This window comes from Nelumbo lutea, chromosome 3, assembly GCF_056320005.1.
Source record: "Nelumbo lutea isolate HS-2025 chromosome 3, American lotus-T2T, whole genome shotgun sequence".
In the NCBI taxonomy this organism is placed as follows: Eukaryota; Viridiplantae; Streptophyta; class Magnoliopsida; order Proteales; family Nelumbonaceae; genus Nelumbo; species Nelumbo lutea.
This window is the reverse complement of record NC_142686.1, coordinates 106,624,806-106,643,586: the sequence shown is the minus strand read 5'-3', so window position 1 is coordinate 106,643,586 and position 18,781 is coordinate 106,624,806. Positions and strand designations below refer to the sequence as shown.

Sequence of the window (18,781 nt, the reverse complement as noted above, 5' to 3'; positions counted from 1 at the left end):
GTCCACGCTACCTCCTCGATTCTTTTCACCATCCGATGTGGGATTATATATCCAATAGCCTGTCGTCACTCGTCTCTGTTCTCTGTTTGGATCTTTGAAATCCATCACGGGTCCTACAGATAATCAATTCCATTGGGCTAAAAACCAGCTTGTACACAAAGTTACAAACTCTTAAAGTCAAAATTGTACACATGATACCTCAATCAAATAGTTAAGTGTCCCGTGATTAAATTATCAAAAACAAATATTGAATTTTGTTAAAAGCACCTCAGTCAGCAAAACTCAACTAAGCCTTCAAAAAAAAAAAAATTAAAGTAAACTCAACAGCACAGCTATTGAGTTCAGCTAATTATGATTTTGCCCACTTGTTTTCTACCAAAGTCCAAGCCTTAAGATCAAGTATGAACATGGTTTTTAAAATCGACCCGATGATCAAACCGGTCAGGGGTCCAGTTATCGGGTCGAACGGTCCGACCATTCGAACCGAACGCTCAATCTGTTCTGACAAGAAAATAAAAAAAATAAAAAAAATAAAAAAAAATAAAAAATGATTAAAATGGTTTGAATGGTTAATTGCCTGGTTCAATAGTTCTCTGACCAAAATCAACGGATCTGGTTTTTGGGGAACAAGCCATCCATTGACCGGTCTAGGTTCTCTCTCCTTTCTTATTTAAACCATGGTGGGACTATCTAACAATTATTATTATATGCATATAACTATAACATATATTTAGGCCCCGTTTGGCTTGCAAGAATAGGGTGGTTTGGAATTGGAATCGGAATGAGCTATTCCGATTTGAGGGAATGGCCATTTCATGCTCCTCTCTTGGGAATGAAATCTCATTCTTGTCGATTCTAATTCTCATTCTCATTTCTGTCTGAACCAAACAGACTATTAGGAATAGATCATTCTAATTCTGATTCGAAAGGATTTCGCTTTTGATTCCAATTCCAACTGTGAACCAAACAAACCCTTAATGTGTAAAACTATTAATGTATTTTTTTAATTATTAGACAAGAGTGATATTTAATATATTTATATTTTTTGGTAAAACTTTAATAGATTAAACTTGTGCTATGGGCTTTAATTTCTAAATGCTAAGTCCATAAGCCGTGTTTGGTGGAAACCTTAGAGAGCTCAAAATGACTATGCGAAAAGGAAAAAATGTTTTTCCACTAAAGCTTCTTATAGTAGTGACTTCCCAATCAATGCTTCCGCCCTCCCAAACAGGCCCATAGTAACTGTTATGACAGCTCAAAATGGGTTCATATTTTCCCTTTCTCAAGTAGCAATCTTGAGTTACTCTACCCCCTGTGTTTCCATTGTTTGGTGTAATGGTAAAATCTCAAGTTGACAAATAGAAGAATGAATTTCAATCTGAGAGCAATCATTTTTGTTTTCTTTTCTTCTTCCCACCCTATACTTTTGCTTCTAATATCTCTGTTGCAAGAAATGAATACTGAACTATAGTTTGTAAATGACCAATATAACCCTATTATAGTGTGTATTTGTTGTAGTAACAAACAAGGTTCAAAATATTGATACATATCATATCGGGGCTTCCCGATATGCCCCTACAAGGGGTGTTCCGGGGTCTTGACTGATTCAGGGAGTGGACAGACCTTAAACCGACCCATCTGAACCAGATTTGAAAAAAAACAAAACAACTACCGATACACTCCGATATGCCTCTATCAGCATATCGGTTGTATCGATATTTTGAACCTTGATTACAAATGAAAAGTTTGAGGATATGGAATTGTCTAAGCAATAGGGTGGCTAGATGTTTTAATGTTAATGCGACTCTAAAGTCTTATTAGTCATTGATGTTGCATTGTCAATTATGTTTTTTCATTTTTTAGGACACATGTTCTGCATGTGTGCAAATAAATGATAAAGATATAAATTAACATTATATAATTAAATTTTATTGAATGTCTCCCCAAAAGAATAATATACAATCAAATTCAACTTTTTTTTTTTGACTAGCACGAAACCAATTGAAGCATCCACTTTATAATGGTCTACATAAATTTGTACCAAAATTATTTATCTAAAATCACACTTAGGCTGTTTTAAGTGTTTTCAATTTTGTGGTTGAGCCAGCCCATTACTTCCATGTCCATTTCACTAGATTAAAAATGTTTGGTTGCAAAATCCCTTGATTTAGTCAATGGCCCGACGACCCGAGTTGTTTAACTACTAAACAATTTGACATGGCTAGTGGGTCAGCGGTTAGAATTTAATTATATATATTTTTATTTTTTAAAATTAATAAAAATAATTATTATTTATCACATTTATTTTTATTTAATATTTAATATGATAAATGTATAATATCATATGTATCCATTTTTTGTATATTTTATTTAAATAGTTATTATTTAATTGTTGATATTTTAACCCAAATAAATGAACCACTGACCCAGCTACTTAGATGAAAAAGTGGTTTCTATTTATGTGTTGGTTTTAAAAACATTGGCTCTTGTATTTTTTGCCTGAAAATAATACAAACTATAGAAGCCCAACTGTCATACAAAATGAAATAACCATCACCAAAAAAACAAACAAAATTCTGATTTATGATATATATAGGAATGGTAACGGGGCAAGGTGAGGACGGGCACCCTCTCCCCATCCTTCACTGCGAAAATCCCCATCTCCATCCCCGTTCCCATCCCCGCTAATGGGGATGAGGTTATCCCCATCCCCATCCCCACGGGGATTCTTGTGACTTTTTATAATGTTAATCATTTTGTTTTTATTTTTTATTTTATTTAAAAGAATAAAAATAAAATAATTAAAATTTACAATCCTATTAAAAAAGATTCAAACATATTTAACCATATTTTTAGAAATTTTAATATATATAGATGTATGTATATATATATGTATATACATAAGTGGGTGGGGAGTTCTCTCCCTATCCTCGCTCCATCCCATTAACGGGGATGAAAATTTCCCCATCCTCACCCCTACAGAGGAAAATTATCCCAATGGGGTGGATTCCCACAGGAATCGTAGAAATGGAAAAAATTGTCATCCCTAAATATACACTTAGAAATGGAAAAAAGTGAAAACCCCAAATTTCAATTTACAACTTTCGGTCAATCAAACAAGTGAACAGATTTTGAGATCAGTAGAGAGAAGACTATACACCACTACATCTCGAGTGCTCCCCTTTACAATCAGATACTTTCTCAGAATACCCTCCCTGGTGAATCCGACTTTCTCTAGGACCCTCTGTGACCTCAAATTCTCCGAGTCAACTAGAGCTTCGAGTCTCTCTAAATCTGAGAAATCATGGAATACAGAGGAGACAACCATCTTGACAGCTTGAGTAGCGATACCTCGGCCCCAGTGCTCGGAGGCCAGAACATATCCAAGCTCACCACGGCATCTTTCATCGCCAGAGCCCGACGTGACTGAAATAGAACCAATCGGCCGATTTTTCAAGCAAACTGCTCATAGCCAAGGATGCGGAATAGCGGCATCCCTAATATAATTCAAGGTGTCTTCTCTAGACGTGTAAGTGTCCCATCTGCAGAAACGAGTCACTCGATCGTTTGTAACCCACACCATGAGATCATCCACGTCTGCAAGAACTAATGGCCAGAGGGAGATGTCGGACAGATCCTCCTTCCCTTCTCCTCCTAGTTTGAAATAAGCTCCTTCCATTTCTTCCCTTGCGCCTTTTGCTTTAGTAATATACTAATATATTTGAGAGATGGTGTCATATTATTTGTGCATCAACCCCAAGAAACTTCACGTGCTTTCCCCAATGGCACCTAGTTATATATTAATACATTAGGCGTACAAATGAATTCTATGAGCCCGCCCATCATGCAAGATAATGGGCTGGGCTTGGTAGACCCATTGAAGAAGCCCTTGTCGGGAGAGTATTAAAGATATCTCCGCGAGAAGCTGGAGATTTCCCTGTCGGCCATGACCCCTCACCCAGTTCTGTCAAGTTTGTCTCACAAGAGAAAGAGGGTTGTTATGCTCATGGGACTGTCGTTGCAGCTCAGGTGGAGCAGTTGATGGATTTTGGGAAGCTTTTTGGGGTTTTTTACACAACGGAGCAAGAGCCCCAATTACGAGACTGGTTTAGCTCTCAACGTGCCAATGAAGTGAAATTTCGCTGCTGCTCTCTGGAAAACAGTTGCTCAGAACTGGACTCAGATACGGAAACAGAAAGCTCCTTGTCAGACGTCTCTCTTACACCTTCGGTGCTACCGCTTGGGAACAGAAAATCCAAGCTGTTGAGGGATTGTTACGATTCACCGGTTGCTACCCCTACGCTTCGAGGCACCCGCAACACCAGGGGAAGGGGTAGAAGCGGCAGAGGAAGAAACAGTTCACCCCATCAACCTGTAGGCCTGTTTTTGGGTTTGTAGGTTTCTAGGCCTTAGTGGTTAGGTCCAAGGTTCAAAGTATCGACCTCTCTCTCATACACCCCTACAATGGGTGTATTAGGAGTCTGACCGGTTTAAAGGGTGGAGGAGCTCTAAACCAAACCCCCCTGTGAACCGGTTTTGAAAAAAAAATAAAAAAATAAAAAAATGTATTGATTTGTCCAATACGCCTACGCCCCTATTGGCGTATTAGGCTATGGATATTTTGAACCTTTGTTAGGTCTCTTGTGATGTTGTTTAGCCCTAGAGTGTAGTGCTCAGGTTATAAGTGATTTCCTATGGGATCTGCTCGTTGTGTTGCATTTGTTTGTTTCTTGTACATTTGTTTTTTCCCTTTAAATTACCTCCCCCACTATCTCCCACTTTCTCCTATTCCTATTTGTCATCTCCCCCACTTTTTATCTATATCTATCTAAAGTTTGAATTAAAAAATTAAAAATTATTTAAATATTCTAACAAAACTATATAACAATTTTAAAATATTTATTAAAAACATAAAAAATATAATAAATTTAATAATATTCATATTACTAATTATTTTATATTTTTATAAAATTCATCACGAAATTATGTACTAACAATATAAATTATGGTTTTCTGGTTTATTCAATTAAAATGTTATTTTAATAATAACATTAAAAAATAAAAATATTATTTAAATATTTTAATAACTAAATATATTAAATAATAAAATATTCAAAATAGTCAAATGATTATATAAAAAAAATACTTAATACTATGTAATAACTTTAAAATAAATAAAATTCAAATAACGAAAAATTCTTAAATATTTTATATATTATTTAAATATTTAACATAACTAGATTTTAAATAGTTAAAATAATGAAATTACGTAATAATAGTATACATTATAATTTTACATATTATTAAATTCAATAAATGATTAATATTTTAAAATTTACATATTGATATGTTTAAATAAGTTAATAATATTGTAAATAACTAATTTCACTTATATCAATTAATAATTCTAGAAAATAACTTTCAAACAATTAATATTTATTAATAATAATTTTAAAACCCTATTCTATATGTATTATATATTTATATATACTAAAATTAATATTTATTGTATTTTCATTAATTATTGATTTTTTTGTGAGAAATATATTTTTAATAATTATGTATAAATCTATTTTTGTTCTTTTATTTAATAGAAGATTTTTAATAATTATTGGAGATTAAAATGTTGTTATTTAACTTTTTTAATTTAATTTATTGTATTTTTTAAAACTTATTGATTAATATTATTAAAGATTAAACTATTATTTGAGATTACACTATTTATTAACTAATTCAATATAGTTTTTAGTATGTATCTTTGTAATTATTGTATTTTTATTAGTCATTTATTGTATCTTCATTATCAATATATTTTCAATAATTATGCATTTTTTGTATAAATTTTCAATATTAATGAAAATTAAACTATTGTTATTTATTAGAGATTAGACTATTAATTTAGTTGAAATTAGGAATGCCCACGGGTTGGTTCATTGGTTCTAAGCGGTTTGGCCAACCGAATCGACTTGGTCAGGTTGGGGAGTTGGTTGCTTGAAACCCACTAACCATTAGTGAAAATCGGCCAACTCGGATTGTATCGGTTTGGGTCAATTTTCAGTTCAGTCGGTTAGTTCAAAAGAAATATGGGAATTTCCCCACTTTTCCTTATTAAAAATTATATTAAAAATATAAAATGTTAAAATATATCTATTGCTAGGTTGTTTTCATTTTGGTCGATTTACAAATGGCCAAAGCGAAACTGATCCAACCTGGTCGAGTTGGGAAATTGTAGAACCAAAGTTAACCTGAAATACTAGAATACTGATCAACTTGGGGGTTGATCGGCTTCATCAGTTTGATGAATAACCTTAGCTGAAATTAATTTTTGTTATTTTTGTATTATAAAAAAAAATATTAAAAGTAGTATATAAAATATAAGGAAAAATCTATGATTCATGAAAGATATGGTATATGAAGAGTTTTGACCAATCAAAATCCACCCATGAATTTTGATAAATAACACTTGATTCACTACCCCGTTTATGATACCAGTTTATTGGTAAAAAAATTTCATATATTATATCTTTTCCATATCATAATCAAATCCTAAATATAAATAATCATTGATTATTTAAATGTTGAAAATATAAAACAATTGTATACTCTTATGTGTTTCTATTGTTTAGCTTTTGCTTAACAAATTTTGTGCATCGCACGGGTCCCCACTAGTAGTTTAGACAATAGATCAGCATGCATGTCTATGCATTTCAAGCACCACAACTTTTCCCTACTTGCAAAGATCAGTGTCCAGATCTTCCTTAGTTTAAAAAAAATGGTTTCAATAGATTCCCCCCCCCCCCTCAAAAAAAAATATATGTTTAAATCAATGGTTTTTTGTTGGACCACAAACAAACCAAGATCAAATTGGATATACCAAGATCCAAATTTGATTTATTAATATTTGAATTTGAATTGAATTTATATTGTAACCAGTCATTGAATAGCATTAATAAATTAGACAAATGATAAGGATATTATACATTATTAATAAATTGAACTAAAAATGACTTTGATATTGAATACAATATATATATATATATATATATATATATATATATATAGAGAGAGAGAGAGAGAGAGAGAGAGAGAGAGAGAGAGAGATCAAATCAACCCCCCACAAGATTGCCCCTCACAACGTCCCACAATACATCCCCGCCGTGTATTGGGAACATCTCCCGATGATAATATCAAAAATGATGATGCTATCATCGGGAGATGTTCCCAATACACGGCAGGGATGTGATGTGGGACGTTGTGGGGGGGGGGGGTTTATATATATATATACACTAAAAATGACTTATGAAACTTGAATCTATGACTAATAAAAATACAATATCATGCATTTTCATCAAATTGGGTCAGATGGGTGGATCCTTATTTGATTCAATGATAAATGGATCGAATTTGGATCACCCATGATTAGATTGATTTCGAATTTAAACAAACGGATACCGTTTGGAGCCCTAGTTTTTGGGTATCGGTGGGAATAGCAAGGTTTTCTCCCTGTTCATGACCAGTACTCATTGTTACCGGCTATCTCCCGGGGGGGAATGGCAGTGAAACAAGGCTATTCCACCTGAGCACCATTCAAGTTACAAAACATTGATATTTAACCTTTGCATGATGGTTATTTTTAGGGGTTAAACGTCTGGAAATATTTGCTAAGGAAAACAGGGCAGCAAAGCAACATCCATCTTGTAATGGTTGACTCACAAGAACAATTGTTAATGATTTTGCAGAAGCAATGGGTAATAGGCCCTAACATGTCATCCAACATTAGTTGACCCAGAATCACATTAAGAGGTGTAAAGTTTTTTTTTGGAAAATCATCTAAAACTCATCATAAGTTTTCAACGTTTTTCTTAAACTCGCAACTTTTCAAAATGTCTAAAACTCACCATGTCAGAAAATTTTTATTTTCCAAAACTCACCTTCAGTTAGTGCACCGTTAATACTTCTTAACAGAGGTGTCTATGCTAGCATAAATAACAATTTTCATGACCAAATTACCCTTGAATGGTAAGTTAGAGAATTCTGTACCACACTAGGAGTTGGAAAGAATCTGAACAATGAGATTTTGAGGAACTAGAAAGGGTTTTCCATCATTCTTTCCCGAAGAGTTCTGAGGTAGATTCAAAGCAAGAATGGAAACCTTGGGTGGGTATATTCTTTCATTCTTGTCATCTTTATATTATGATTAATGTTTTGTTATATAAGGACAGAAATATCACGCTCTCAATTGATCTTCATCTTCTATTTCATTTAATTTTTTTCAGTTCTTTCTACTACGCTTTTGAGAAACACATGTAGGAAGGATCATTTCCTCAATCTTAGATGGAAAATCTAAACAAAAATAATAAAATATGAATGGGAATAACTACGAAGAAAATATCATGAGAACATCAAGGAAAAACCCTCGGGTTCAAAACACAAATAAGAGTAAAGAAAATTTGCGGTACCCCAATATGACTCCTAGGCTGTGTTTGGTTTGAATAAAATGGTAGGAAAACTTGTACAAACCACCTTTTCTTACGAACCAAACGCAGCTTTAAGGGGGCATTTGATAATGGCTGAAGCTGCTAAACTTAAAAGACTTATTGCTTTGTCTTTTATTTGTTAAAATTTTAAAATAATTAAATAATAAAAGATTTTATGATCTACAGAAATTCAGTTTCAACCATTAAGGAACTCACAACCCCCTTATTGATTAAAAAACAAAGCAATAAGCTTTTCAGTTCAGCATCTTCGGGTGTTATCAAACAGCTACCAAGAGTTTGAATAATCCAACCTTACTGAGGTTGAACTGGGCGGAATGCAAGACAAGGAAGAAGAGATTCCAGAAACAGGGTATTGAAGCCTGAAGGAGGGGAGTTTTGACAAATTAAAGAAGAATGAACATAATAATGGTTGTGCCATGATTCAACAATAAAGGCACCTTCTGAGAACCTCGTTAACCCCATTTGAAAGACTACAAGGTACAACGGTGTAAGATTGCAACCAGCTGATTGGTAAGGTCTCCATCTAGTCATAGAGGAGACTTGGGGGATAGGCTATCCCCCGTTGTGTAACCCTTCAGAAGATATAAAATAAAAAAGACTATCTATAACGGTGTAATCACCGGAAGCTTCTAGCAGGAAATGGAAAAAATCTAGAAAAAACCTAGAAAAAACCAAGAATCGGTAGTTGAGGTCTCTTAGAAATCATGGCCACTAATACATCCTAACCAATTCTTCTACCCTGTCGATGTATCCATTAAAAGGCTTCAATGGGTCAGGTCTATCTGACGGACCCAACAACTGAACCGATTATAACAGTCCTGATTCCATAGTTTTGTCACGATTAATAATTGGGTCGATTCCGGTTTTTGTCTGTCTCAAACTGATTCAGATCTGGAACCGGTTATTTTATTAAATATACAATATTTTCTTAATTTTCTTATACATAAATAATTTAATACTTTTTTTTATCAATTCTATTAAGGTATAATCAAATGTATCAGGCCTGGACCCGACTAATAATCAATTCAGAACAGGTTCTACCTATACCCAACCAAGACCCGACCCAGACCAACCAATTGACTGCCCTAAGCAGGAATTACCTTACTTTAGAGTTTAGAGTGTCTTTGGTCTCTACATGAAACTCACTAGATGAGTAATATAGAACACAGGAAACTGATTAATAGCAAGGTTCAAAATATCAATACACCCAATACACCAGTAGGGGGGTATCAGACAATATAGATAGTGTTTTATTTTTTGCAAAACCGGTTCAGGGGGCCGATTTAAGGCTCCACCCCTGAACCGGTCAGAACCCCGATACACCCCTACAGGGGGTGTATCGAGAAGCCACCGGCACGATACGTTTGAACCTTGATTAATGGTTCCAGAAAATTGTTCTTTATCCACTTATTTTTGGATTATATATAAGAAAATAATTACATATGGGGTTTCGCCTTTTCAACGGCATTCGATAAAACTCTCATCATTGGAAATGATTCCATTACTGCCAGAACATGTTCAACTAGAATTTGATTGTGAAGAAAAAAAAATCACATCAATTGATCTATTGACAGTTGTGAGACACTCCTCTCAGGTTTCGAGTGGATAATGAGCTGAACAACAGGTATGTCTTTCAGTATTCAACCAAAAGAATGGCTAGTATGGTTTCCTGCAGAACTTCTCCCCCACCGCAAAAGCATTCCTGCAGAACTTCTCCATTCCTCCCCCCCAACCACCAAAAACTATAAAGTTCCATTTCCGCTTTTTGGTGACCAGTACAAGTCCCACGTTATAAATTAGGAAAGTTTTTTGGCCTCAAAAGTCAAAATTATGTTTTTGACTTTTTTTTGCGCTTTCCTGGTTTAGTTATTTCAGGGCTTTCTACCATCTACATTACAAGAGACTGAATTAGATAAAGTTATATACATAAATAAAATAAACAAAGTAAAATAATAAAGCAGAGAACAACCACAAAGATTACCTTCTGCTTCTTGTTTTTCTTTCTCTTTCTTTTATGTTTCTTTAGCTTAGTTCCTTCTTCCTTACCTTGTTTTATGTCTTTATCTTGATCAAAATCCTACAAGCATTTAATGAAAAAAAAAAAACAAAAGATCAAAAGAATGAAGAAATGAAAGGAAAAAAAATTGGTAATATCCAGATGAATTTTCAACGTTACCTCAGATTCAGCGAAGGAAGTAACATGCCTAATTGTTCTTCCTGAATTTGAAGTCCCACCTGAAATGAAAATAGTCAGATGATATAACTTCCAACAATTGACACCTTAGTGACGCCATACCATGTTTTATACATTGGCAATTTCTATGGTACCAAACCTTCAAAAAAACTGTAGCCAATCACAATCCAATGTGAATTTGAACAAATATTGATCAGTTATCAATATTTTTAGGTATCATACTGTTTTGGGCATGATAGAATAACTCTTGGGCCCCGTTCGTTTTTCAGTAGGTTACTTATCTGAGTAAATGCAATTACTTGGGTAAGCTTTTCCTGGGAAACACTTACCCAGGTAAGTGCATTTACTTATGTTCTTTTATTTCTCAGGTAAATAAGGCAATGACCATTTTAGCCATAGAAATCCATTATTAAAAGGAGCATTTTTTGTCCCATTCAAGTGTTGGCAACTTTCCCCCCTATGTGGGAAAGTTATTTACCCACCTAGGAGATAGGTATCACTTTCCTGGGTAAGTGATAACCAAAAAAATAAATTTCCCCCAGTCCCCACATAAAACTGAAAAAAGAACATGGGATTCTTGATCAATGGGAACCAAAATCCCATTGACCAACTTTCCCCCCTCTCCAAATCCAAAAAAAAGAAAACCCCCTCGGAGTCTCAGACGTCAACAAGAATCAACAGAAAAACCAATAAGTAAACCTATCAGATAACAGTGTAATGAGCATTTCCACAACCATCAGTCATTCTCTCACCAGGCTCTTCAATTTAGGAGGAAAAAGAAGGAAGTAGTGTAAGAAAAAAAGGGAGAATATAATGCCAAAAGATAAAGTAGATAGAAGAAGGAATTGACATCCCAAAATTGATACCTTATCCTGTTAGGAGTGACTACACAGGAATAAGGGAAAAAGATAAACTAAAAGATCATCTACGAGAGGAAAAGAGGTGAGGGGAGTAAACTCTTAAGCTTGTGTAAATGCAATAACACATTTCAGCGCATGACAGTCAACAGAGGTATATCTCAACTTTTTTCATTAATAATAGGAAATGAATTATTAAGGGATGCAATGAAGAAATAGAAGAAACGATGTATAAGCTCTGTCAAGGACATAATGTTGCCAGCTCCAATGAAAAGAAAGAATAAAAGCATAATGCGACCAAATGGGAAAAACTACCTTACAATCACTGGAATTAAATGACTTGCATCTCAAAAGAACTACCTTACAATCACTGGAATTAAACATCAACCTAAAGGTACCCTTCGTTTTCTGCAAAGAATTATTTTTATAGCCAATATGTTCAACCCGATTGCTCATCAAATCCAATTTCTACCAACAGATTGCCTGGCCCTCTTTGGTGCAGTAGGAAAGTCCCTATGTAACTATGAAATTGAAACAAGAAGAAAGTATCTTCAATCCACATGGCTGAGATGGTTCTCTTTGAAGGCTGGCCAAGGATTTCAATATATAAACTTTCATAATTGCACTTCAGTGCTATATTATAAGGGTATGGATGCATCCATCATAGCTTGCAAGCACAGTCTTGGCACACCTATGGAAGCATAGGTTCATAATTCTGATTCTCCCTAATAAGTTGTCTAATTGCCTAAATGCTGCCAAGCACCACCTGTATATTGTCAATTGTCATCTCAAAAGTCTACACTTACATATTTGTTTTCCTTTAAAAATTAAAAATCAGTGATGATGTATTATATAATGACGAAGTAAGACGCACAATAGGAAGTGTACAAGGGTATACAGGAAGTGTGCATGAAACATTACTGTTTTTACAAAATGCTAATGTCACAATGAATTGCTGCCATCCAAAATAGCACAAATCTCAACCCATGCCCCATCCCACCTAACTCTTTTTTTTTTTTTTTTGATAAATGGAAATTGAATTATTAGAAACAAAATAAGAGTTATACAGTGAAGGCTTCCCAAACAGAGGCATGAGGTGCAGCCTCAGTTACAAAGGTTGAATTACAATTTAGCCCACCATGACAGGTTTCTATACACCCCTTGCTTAGCTAACAAGTCAGCCATTCAATTTGCCAATCTCCTTTCCCATTGAACTCTGACAGTCATGTTTGTAGTCAGCCATTTAAGTCTTTTCATTGTCCCCCTGTATGTCCAAATTACTGAGTCCAGTTCCTCCAGCCAGCTAACTATCAGTTTAGAGTCCCCTTCAATTAGTAGCTTGTCATAATTCAGTTCCCTAGCTAACTGTGCTCCTTGCAAAACTGCCTAAAAATCAGCATGAACTGAATCCCCTGCTCCATCCAGACCTGAGCACAAAGCAAGAACGCGGCCATTGGCATTCTTGAACACTCCCCCAATTCCTGAAGACCCTGGATTGCCTAAGCTGTTGCCATCTGCTAGGTCAAATAGGCTACACACCTACGAGGTAAAAGCCATAAAACCAAACAGAATAAGCATCCTTTCCCAAAGGCCTACAACAAAGGGACATGAGATAAATAAGAGATTAACAACTTTCCCCATGAGTGTTACAGGGGGAATACCAGTTCGGGGAAATGTAGAAAGGTCTTCTTTTTTGTAGATTGTCCAAAGTATTTAATTTCTCTAGAAAAACTTCCCAGCAAAGGGCTCCAACCTTGAGAGGGATGGATTTGGACCAAATTTCTTTAAATGGAAAAGGCTGAGAGGTGGGGACAGAGCACGTGGGAAAATAAAGAACAGGATTTATCAAAAAAATAAAGAACAGGAAAACAAACCTTTAGACTTTAGTGTGAATCCCAACCCAACAGTCTGGTTTTGAAGGATCCAAAAACGAATTATCAAGAGTTTTTAAAAGCAAGGCGACCTGATCAAACTCATGGTCTCGCAAGTTTCTTCTCAACCCAAAATTCCAACTAACACTTGTTGACTCAGAGAAAGAAGCAAAACTTTGGCCTAATATTATGGGGGCCTTGGAAGGAGTACAAAGAGCTAAGGAGTTGAACATTATAAAACTGGTTATAGAAAGAGATCCCAAGTTAGTGGTGGGCTGATGGAAAGAAGAAATAACTAGTTTCTGTAACTACAGTAATGAAAAGAGGAAATTTAAGTGGCTGGCAAAGGATACTGAAGTAAAACTGAATTGGGTAAAAAGAAGTGCCAACTCCTTTGCTGATGATGGGTTAGCTAAACAAGGAGTGAATATGGGTTCTTTGTTCCATTTCCTATCAAAAAAAATATATGGGTTCCTTGTTTTGGGCTCAATGTAACTTTGTTTTCTTGTTAAGACTTAGGAGAGCTTATATCCCCCTTTTCTATACTTAAATCTTATTGTTTTAATGAAAGACCTCTTATTGATCAAAAAAAAAAAAAAAAGAAGAAGAAGAAGAGACAAAACTTTTTTTTTTGATAAATGAAGAAGAAACAGAACTTTGGATGGGTTCATTTTTAAACAAAGACAGGGCACAAGGAAGGAAAAAGGCCCTTAAGGGTAGAGTTACCAATCCAAATGTCCTCCCAAAACTGAAACCCTACCCCACTCTTCCACTCATGATTTAGCTAACCCATCAGCAATTGCTCTCTATTGTAATAAAATTTTCTAGTTACAAAGAAGAAAAATAATTCCCTATAAGAGCTCACGTTGAATATGAGTTTATAGGCTTTCTGTTCCACAGCTTGCACCAAATAGATAAAAACCCAGTTAAATTTCTTTAAGGTCATATTTTACTCATTTGGTCAAATATCCTTGCTCTGGTATTGCTAGTGTCTATTCATATATCCCACCCTGTTCCCAATTACTTTTTTTTTATCAATAAAAAGAAATTTCATTGATGAAAATAGAAATCCCAATTACTTTATTTTCATGCCTTGTTCATTTGCAAGTTATTCTTCTGCTTAAGAAAATCTCCACCTAAGGTTAGTCGAATGAGAAATAGACTAAAGTTAAGAGTCACCAATATGTTTGGGATTATCAATTCAACAAAGCCTTGGCCAACTATATGACATTGGCCTTGTTTATGTTCTTTGAACATGAAGAACAGTAATAATAACAAATACATACATATAGGTTAATATAATTAAAAAAATAAAGTTAACAACGACAATGGAAAGATCATGGATATCTTATATAAAACTAATGACCAACTCTAAACCTCTGACTAAGCACTAAATTATAGGGAAGAGAAAAAAAATCATGCGGAAGAACAAATCAGCCAGGTCCCAAAAAGTTGACATGTAACCTCAATACAAAAGTCCTTGTAAAAATTTTTAATACCAAAGAAATGAAAAGTCAACTGTGAAATAGATAAAGAACGACATTATTACTAGCATTTATTGTGTCTTTAGCATTTTTAACAGCCAACTCAAGAAGATTGGGATTTATAGAAGCCAATCCACCAGGCTCCTGGAGTTTTCTTTCAAGAAACTTTGCCAAAGCAGCAGCTTTGTTCGTTTTCAGCGGTCCACCAGGATGAGCCAACCTAAAACAAAAAGCACAATAAGATCAAAACTAGTAGGAGAGAGAGTGAAATGTTTCAAAGCAGTAATGAAGACATCAAATAATAGCCATGCTGCTTAAAGATACACCCGTTTAAAGTTTCAAATTTTGTATTCTCTGAAACTAACAATCTGCTAAAAAACCAGACCAGCAGCTAAATCAGTTTTTGTGGTGCACAGTTCTTAGAAAGGTTGACTTTGTAAAACTTATCCCAGATAAATGTTTCAGTAGGCATTACAACCTAGAATGTTTATTGTTTAATGCATATGTTGTTTTAAGCTGTTTTTAGAAGCTTCAATCTGGAACCATTTGCTTTTTTTCTATATTTTATTTTTCACATCTTTCATTTGAGGGATTCAAGTGGTATGTTGCAGTCAACCTGGACAGCTGGACCATTCGACCTATGACATAATGGCCAAAAGAGTTTTATATCTGCTCCATGTCTAACAACAAAAACAGTACAATCTCAACCCTTAACTACAATTTGATTTGATCAATATTTCCACTGTCTTTTGGATTGGATATAATTGATTCTTTCCAGTAAACTATACAAGATTAAACAATAGTCCTTGCAAAATGTTACAAATGTTGACACAGGCTATCATCAAGTAGCTCAAGTATAACAGTCCAGGGCCATGGAGGTATAGACATGTCTTGAGAGAAGTGAAACAACTAGCAAGGGAACTGAGAACCATTTTCATTTGGATACAAAGATCAGCAAATGGTATGGCAGATACCCTAAGGCAACAGGATGTTAATAGGGATCAATTGTATTAGGGGGCTACTCATTGAGAAGCTGAATGATACATATAGTCCAAGGAAAGGGGTTGTAATGGATTAGGAGCTAGCGCAAACTGAACTGTGAGGTGTTGCATAAGTTGTCCGGCATATATTACCTCTTCTTTTACAAATTAATAAAGATGTTGCTGTGTTAAAGATTAAAGAAAAATGTTTTTTTTTTGATAATAAGATTAAAGATTAAAGAAAAATGTTACAAATGTTGAAGAATGAAAAATGCCTGCTCATCCAAGTTAGGAAGGATCCAAGTTAGGAAGAATAAGAGGCTGGTTTGAGGTTCAAAATCATTTGCACCTTATGACCTTTTAGATAATACAATCTTGCTATCCTATGTGTCTGGTCAAAACAGAAAAGATGCTTGAAATATGGTCTGGATTATAAAGTCTGATTATTAGACAGGGTTATCTCCTGTGTGTATCTTAAGCAGCCACTATGTATTTGAATCTCTGTGGGATCGGGTCGAAGAAATCAAACAACTTTTACAAGTTGACCTTTTTGAAATGTACAAATGCAAAACACTTCTTTCTTTCAGTCCCACAACAGGGAACCATGTCTACTGAAACAAAGAAAAACGTGGGGAGAATAAGGTGCTTCAGATCAGAAAAAGTGAAGGATAGGATAATTTTGAGGAAGCTAACATGAACCATGGGAACTAGTTTTAGCATAAGACTTTTTTTATCATAACAAAAGATTTTCATTAATAAAAATAAAGGATACAAGGGGAAGAGACAAGCTCTCTTATCTCTTCTAACAGGAATACAAACAAACCAGAAAAGGATTTACAATAGAGACCAAAAGAAAGCACCCCTATTCACCCCTTGTTTAGCTAAGCCATCAGCAAAAGAGTTGGCACTTCTCTTAACCCAAGTCACTTTCACTTCCATGTCCTTTGTCAACCACTTAAAGTTTTTCTTTTCATTGCTGTAAGTCCACAGCCCATTCTTGTCTTCTTTCAACCAGCCCACCACCAGTTTGGAGTTTCGTTTTATAATCAGCTTCCTTATATTTAACTCCTTAGCTCTTTGTACACCTTCCAAAGCCTTCAAGATCTCATCTCTAAGTGAGTCACCTACTCCAACTGGACCTGAGAACAAGGCTATTATTTTCCCTTCCACAGTGGAAGATCATCCAACTTTAACAATAAATATGCTAGCTGTCAAAATATTCTGAAGCAGTCTACAGTCCTACACATGACTACCCAAGGATGAAAGAATATTTTAATTCCCCAGAATATTTGAACTTTTAACAAGTACGAACCTAAGAATACAGATGGGGAGAGAGGCTAATGTAATGACTGATTGTTTAGCAAAGAAAAGGGTAAATAGGGACCGATGGTACTGGGCTCAATTGTAATGTGCTTGCTGTAATGTTTTAATTCTATATTTAGGAAAAGGCAGCCGCACCTCATGCCTCTGCAAAGGATGCTTGTACTGTTTTTTTATAGACTTTAAGAAATTATTCACTTACCAATAAAAAGTGCACAGAATGTTTAAGTTGTTGGGGATCAAATTAAAGGAACTGTAAACTCCGGCAGTCCTGATCCTCCTTTGAGTTAATTTGAATATTAAGAATGAAGTATTGTGTTAAATATGTAAAAATGGACCAAGTATCTAAGTAAAACCCTCTCGACTCTCCGTATTTTTGGAACCAATACATCCCCCTCAGAGTGAGGCATTGAAGCAGTCCATAGTTTCACCGATGCAGGCAGTGTGGGAACTAAGATTAGTGTTTCACAACGATAGTCATCTACGTTATTTGCTTCACCCTTTGCCCGTATTAACTAACAAATAATAGTCAAATTTTCTTTTCATTTATACCTTCGTTTATCTATTTGATAAGTAATAACAATCTTAGTAGAGTCAAAATTGTATCAGCTTAAATGGGACTTTGGCACAGAATAAATATTTACGACTGTTCCAAACGGAGTTCTGAGTAGCAGTGAAGACCATACGGAAACGAAGAACGAGATCGGACGAAAATTTTACATAGATTGTCTTAGTAATACGTACTGTTTTATGTTCCTCAGCAGAAACCCTAATCGACCAAATTATAAGAGCACAGAAAACCCTAATAAAAAAAAAAAAAAAAAAAACGAACCTGGGTTGAGTTCGTGAGGGAGGCGGTGATGGCAAAGGCGCAAATTTGCTTCCCCTCAACGCCCGTCGATCCTCGTCTGTAAGACCTTCCAACCCTTTTCCCATTTTCCTTTCTGAACCGAAAGACGCCAATTAGACCTGATCAAGACCTGAAAAAAAAAAAAAAAAAAAAAGGCAGCCGTCCGATTGAACTCGCATCCTAAGGCTTCAGTGGGACAGAGAGACACCGATGTCACGTGGTGCCCTCCACTCCAAGGACCATGAAACCCGGGCCTACGCCCATGTCACGTGGCACAACTCTCTATACTTGGATCGAGCGAACCGGATCAATCGTCAACAGACCCCACCCGTTAGAACCACTCCAAGGATAATAGAACCGAACGCCTTGTTTCCCCCGACTCGGGTTACAAGCTCACGCTACCGAGCTCAGCTATCATTATTGCATTCCTAGGATTAATAAGAAAGCTAGATTTCTTTCGTCTTTCCGATGTGGGATATGGATGTCATTGCCCAAATCGAGCGAACTTTTGCTTGAAAAAAAACATGTCGTTATAATAAGGCCCGGTAGAAGGGCTTCAGCCTTAATTGAGCCACTTCAAATAAGCTACTAAAATTAGTTTTACTATAATACTAGTCAGGACCCATGTGATGTATGGACTTTATTTATAAACAGAATTAAATATTGATCTCTATGACATTTTCAATTAATTAGTGTCCATCTAAGTTCAATTCAAGTATTATTTTGT

General features: G+C 35.1%; 1 protein-coding gene across 2 annotated transcripts; it reads right to left on the bottom strand.

Moving 5' to 3' along the window:
* Nucleotides 1-8: 8 nt before the first annotated feature.
* Nucleotides 9-18,463, bottom strand: LOC148867418 (E3 ubiquitin-protein ligase). Of its 2 annotated transcripts, none has more exons than XM_088976966.1 (5): nucleotides 18,037-18,463; nucleotides 14,970-15,124; nucleotides 10,675-10,733; nucleotides 10,480-10,575; nucleotides 9-113 (listed from the first exon to the last, which is right to left on the bottom strand). In XM_088976966.1, exons 1-5 carry the CDS (start codon nucleotides 18,138-18,140, stop codon nucleotides 105-107), a joined length of 423 nt encoding a protein of 140 aa, XP_088833092.1. In that variant the 5' UTR covers nucleotides 18,141-18,463; the 3' UTR covers nucleotides 9-104. The 2 variants fall into 2 exon arrangements, with proteins under 2 accessions (XP_088833092.1, XP_088833091.1); XM_088976965.1 differs by lacking the exon at nucleotides 9-113 and adding an exon at nucleotides 9,969-10,386.
* Nucleotides 18,464-18,781: the final 318 nt, after the last annotated feature.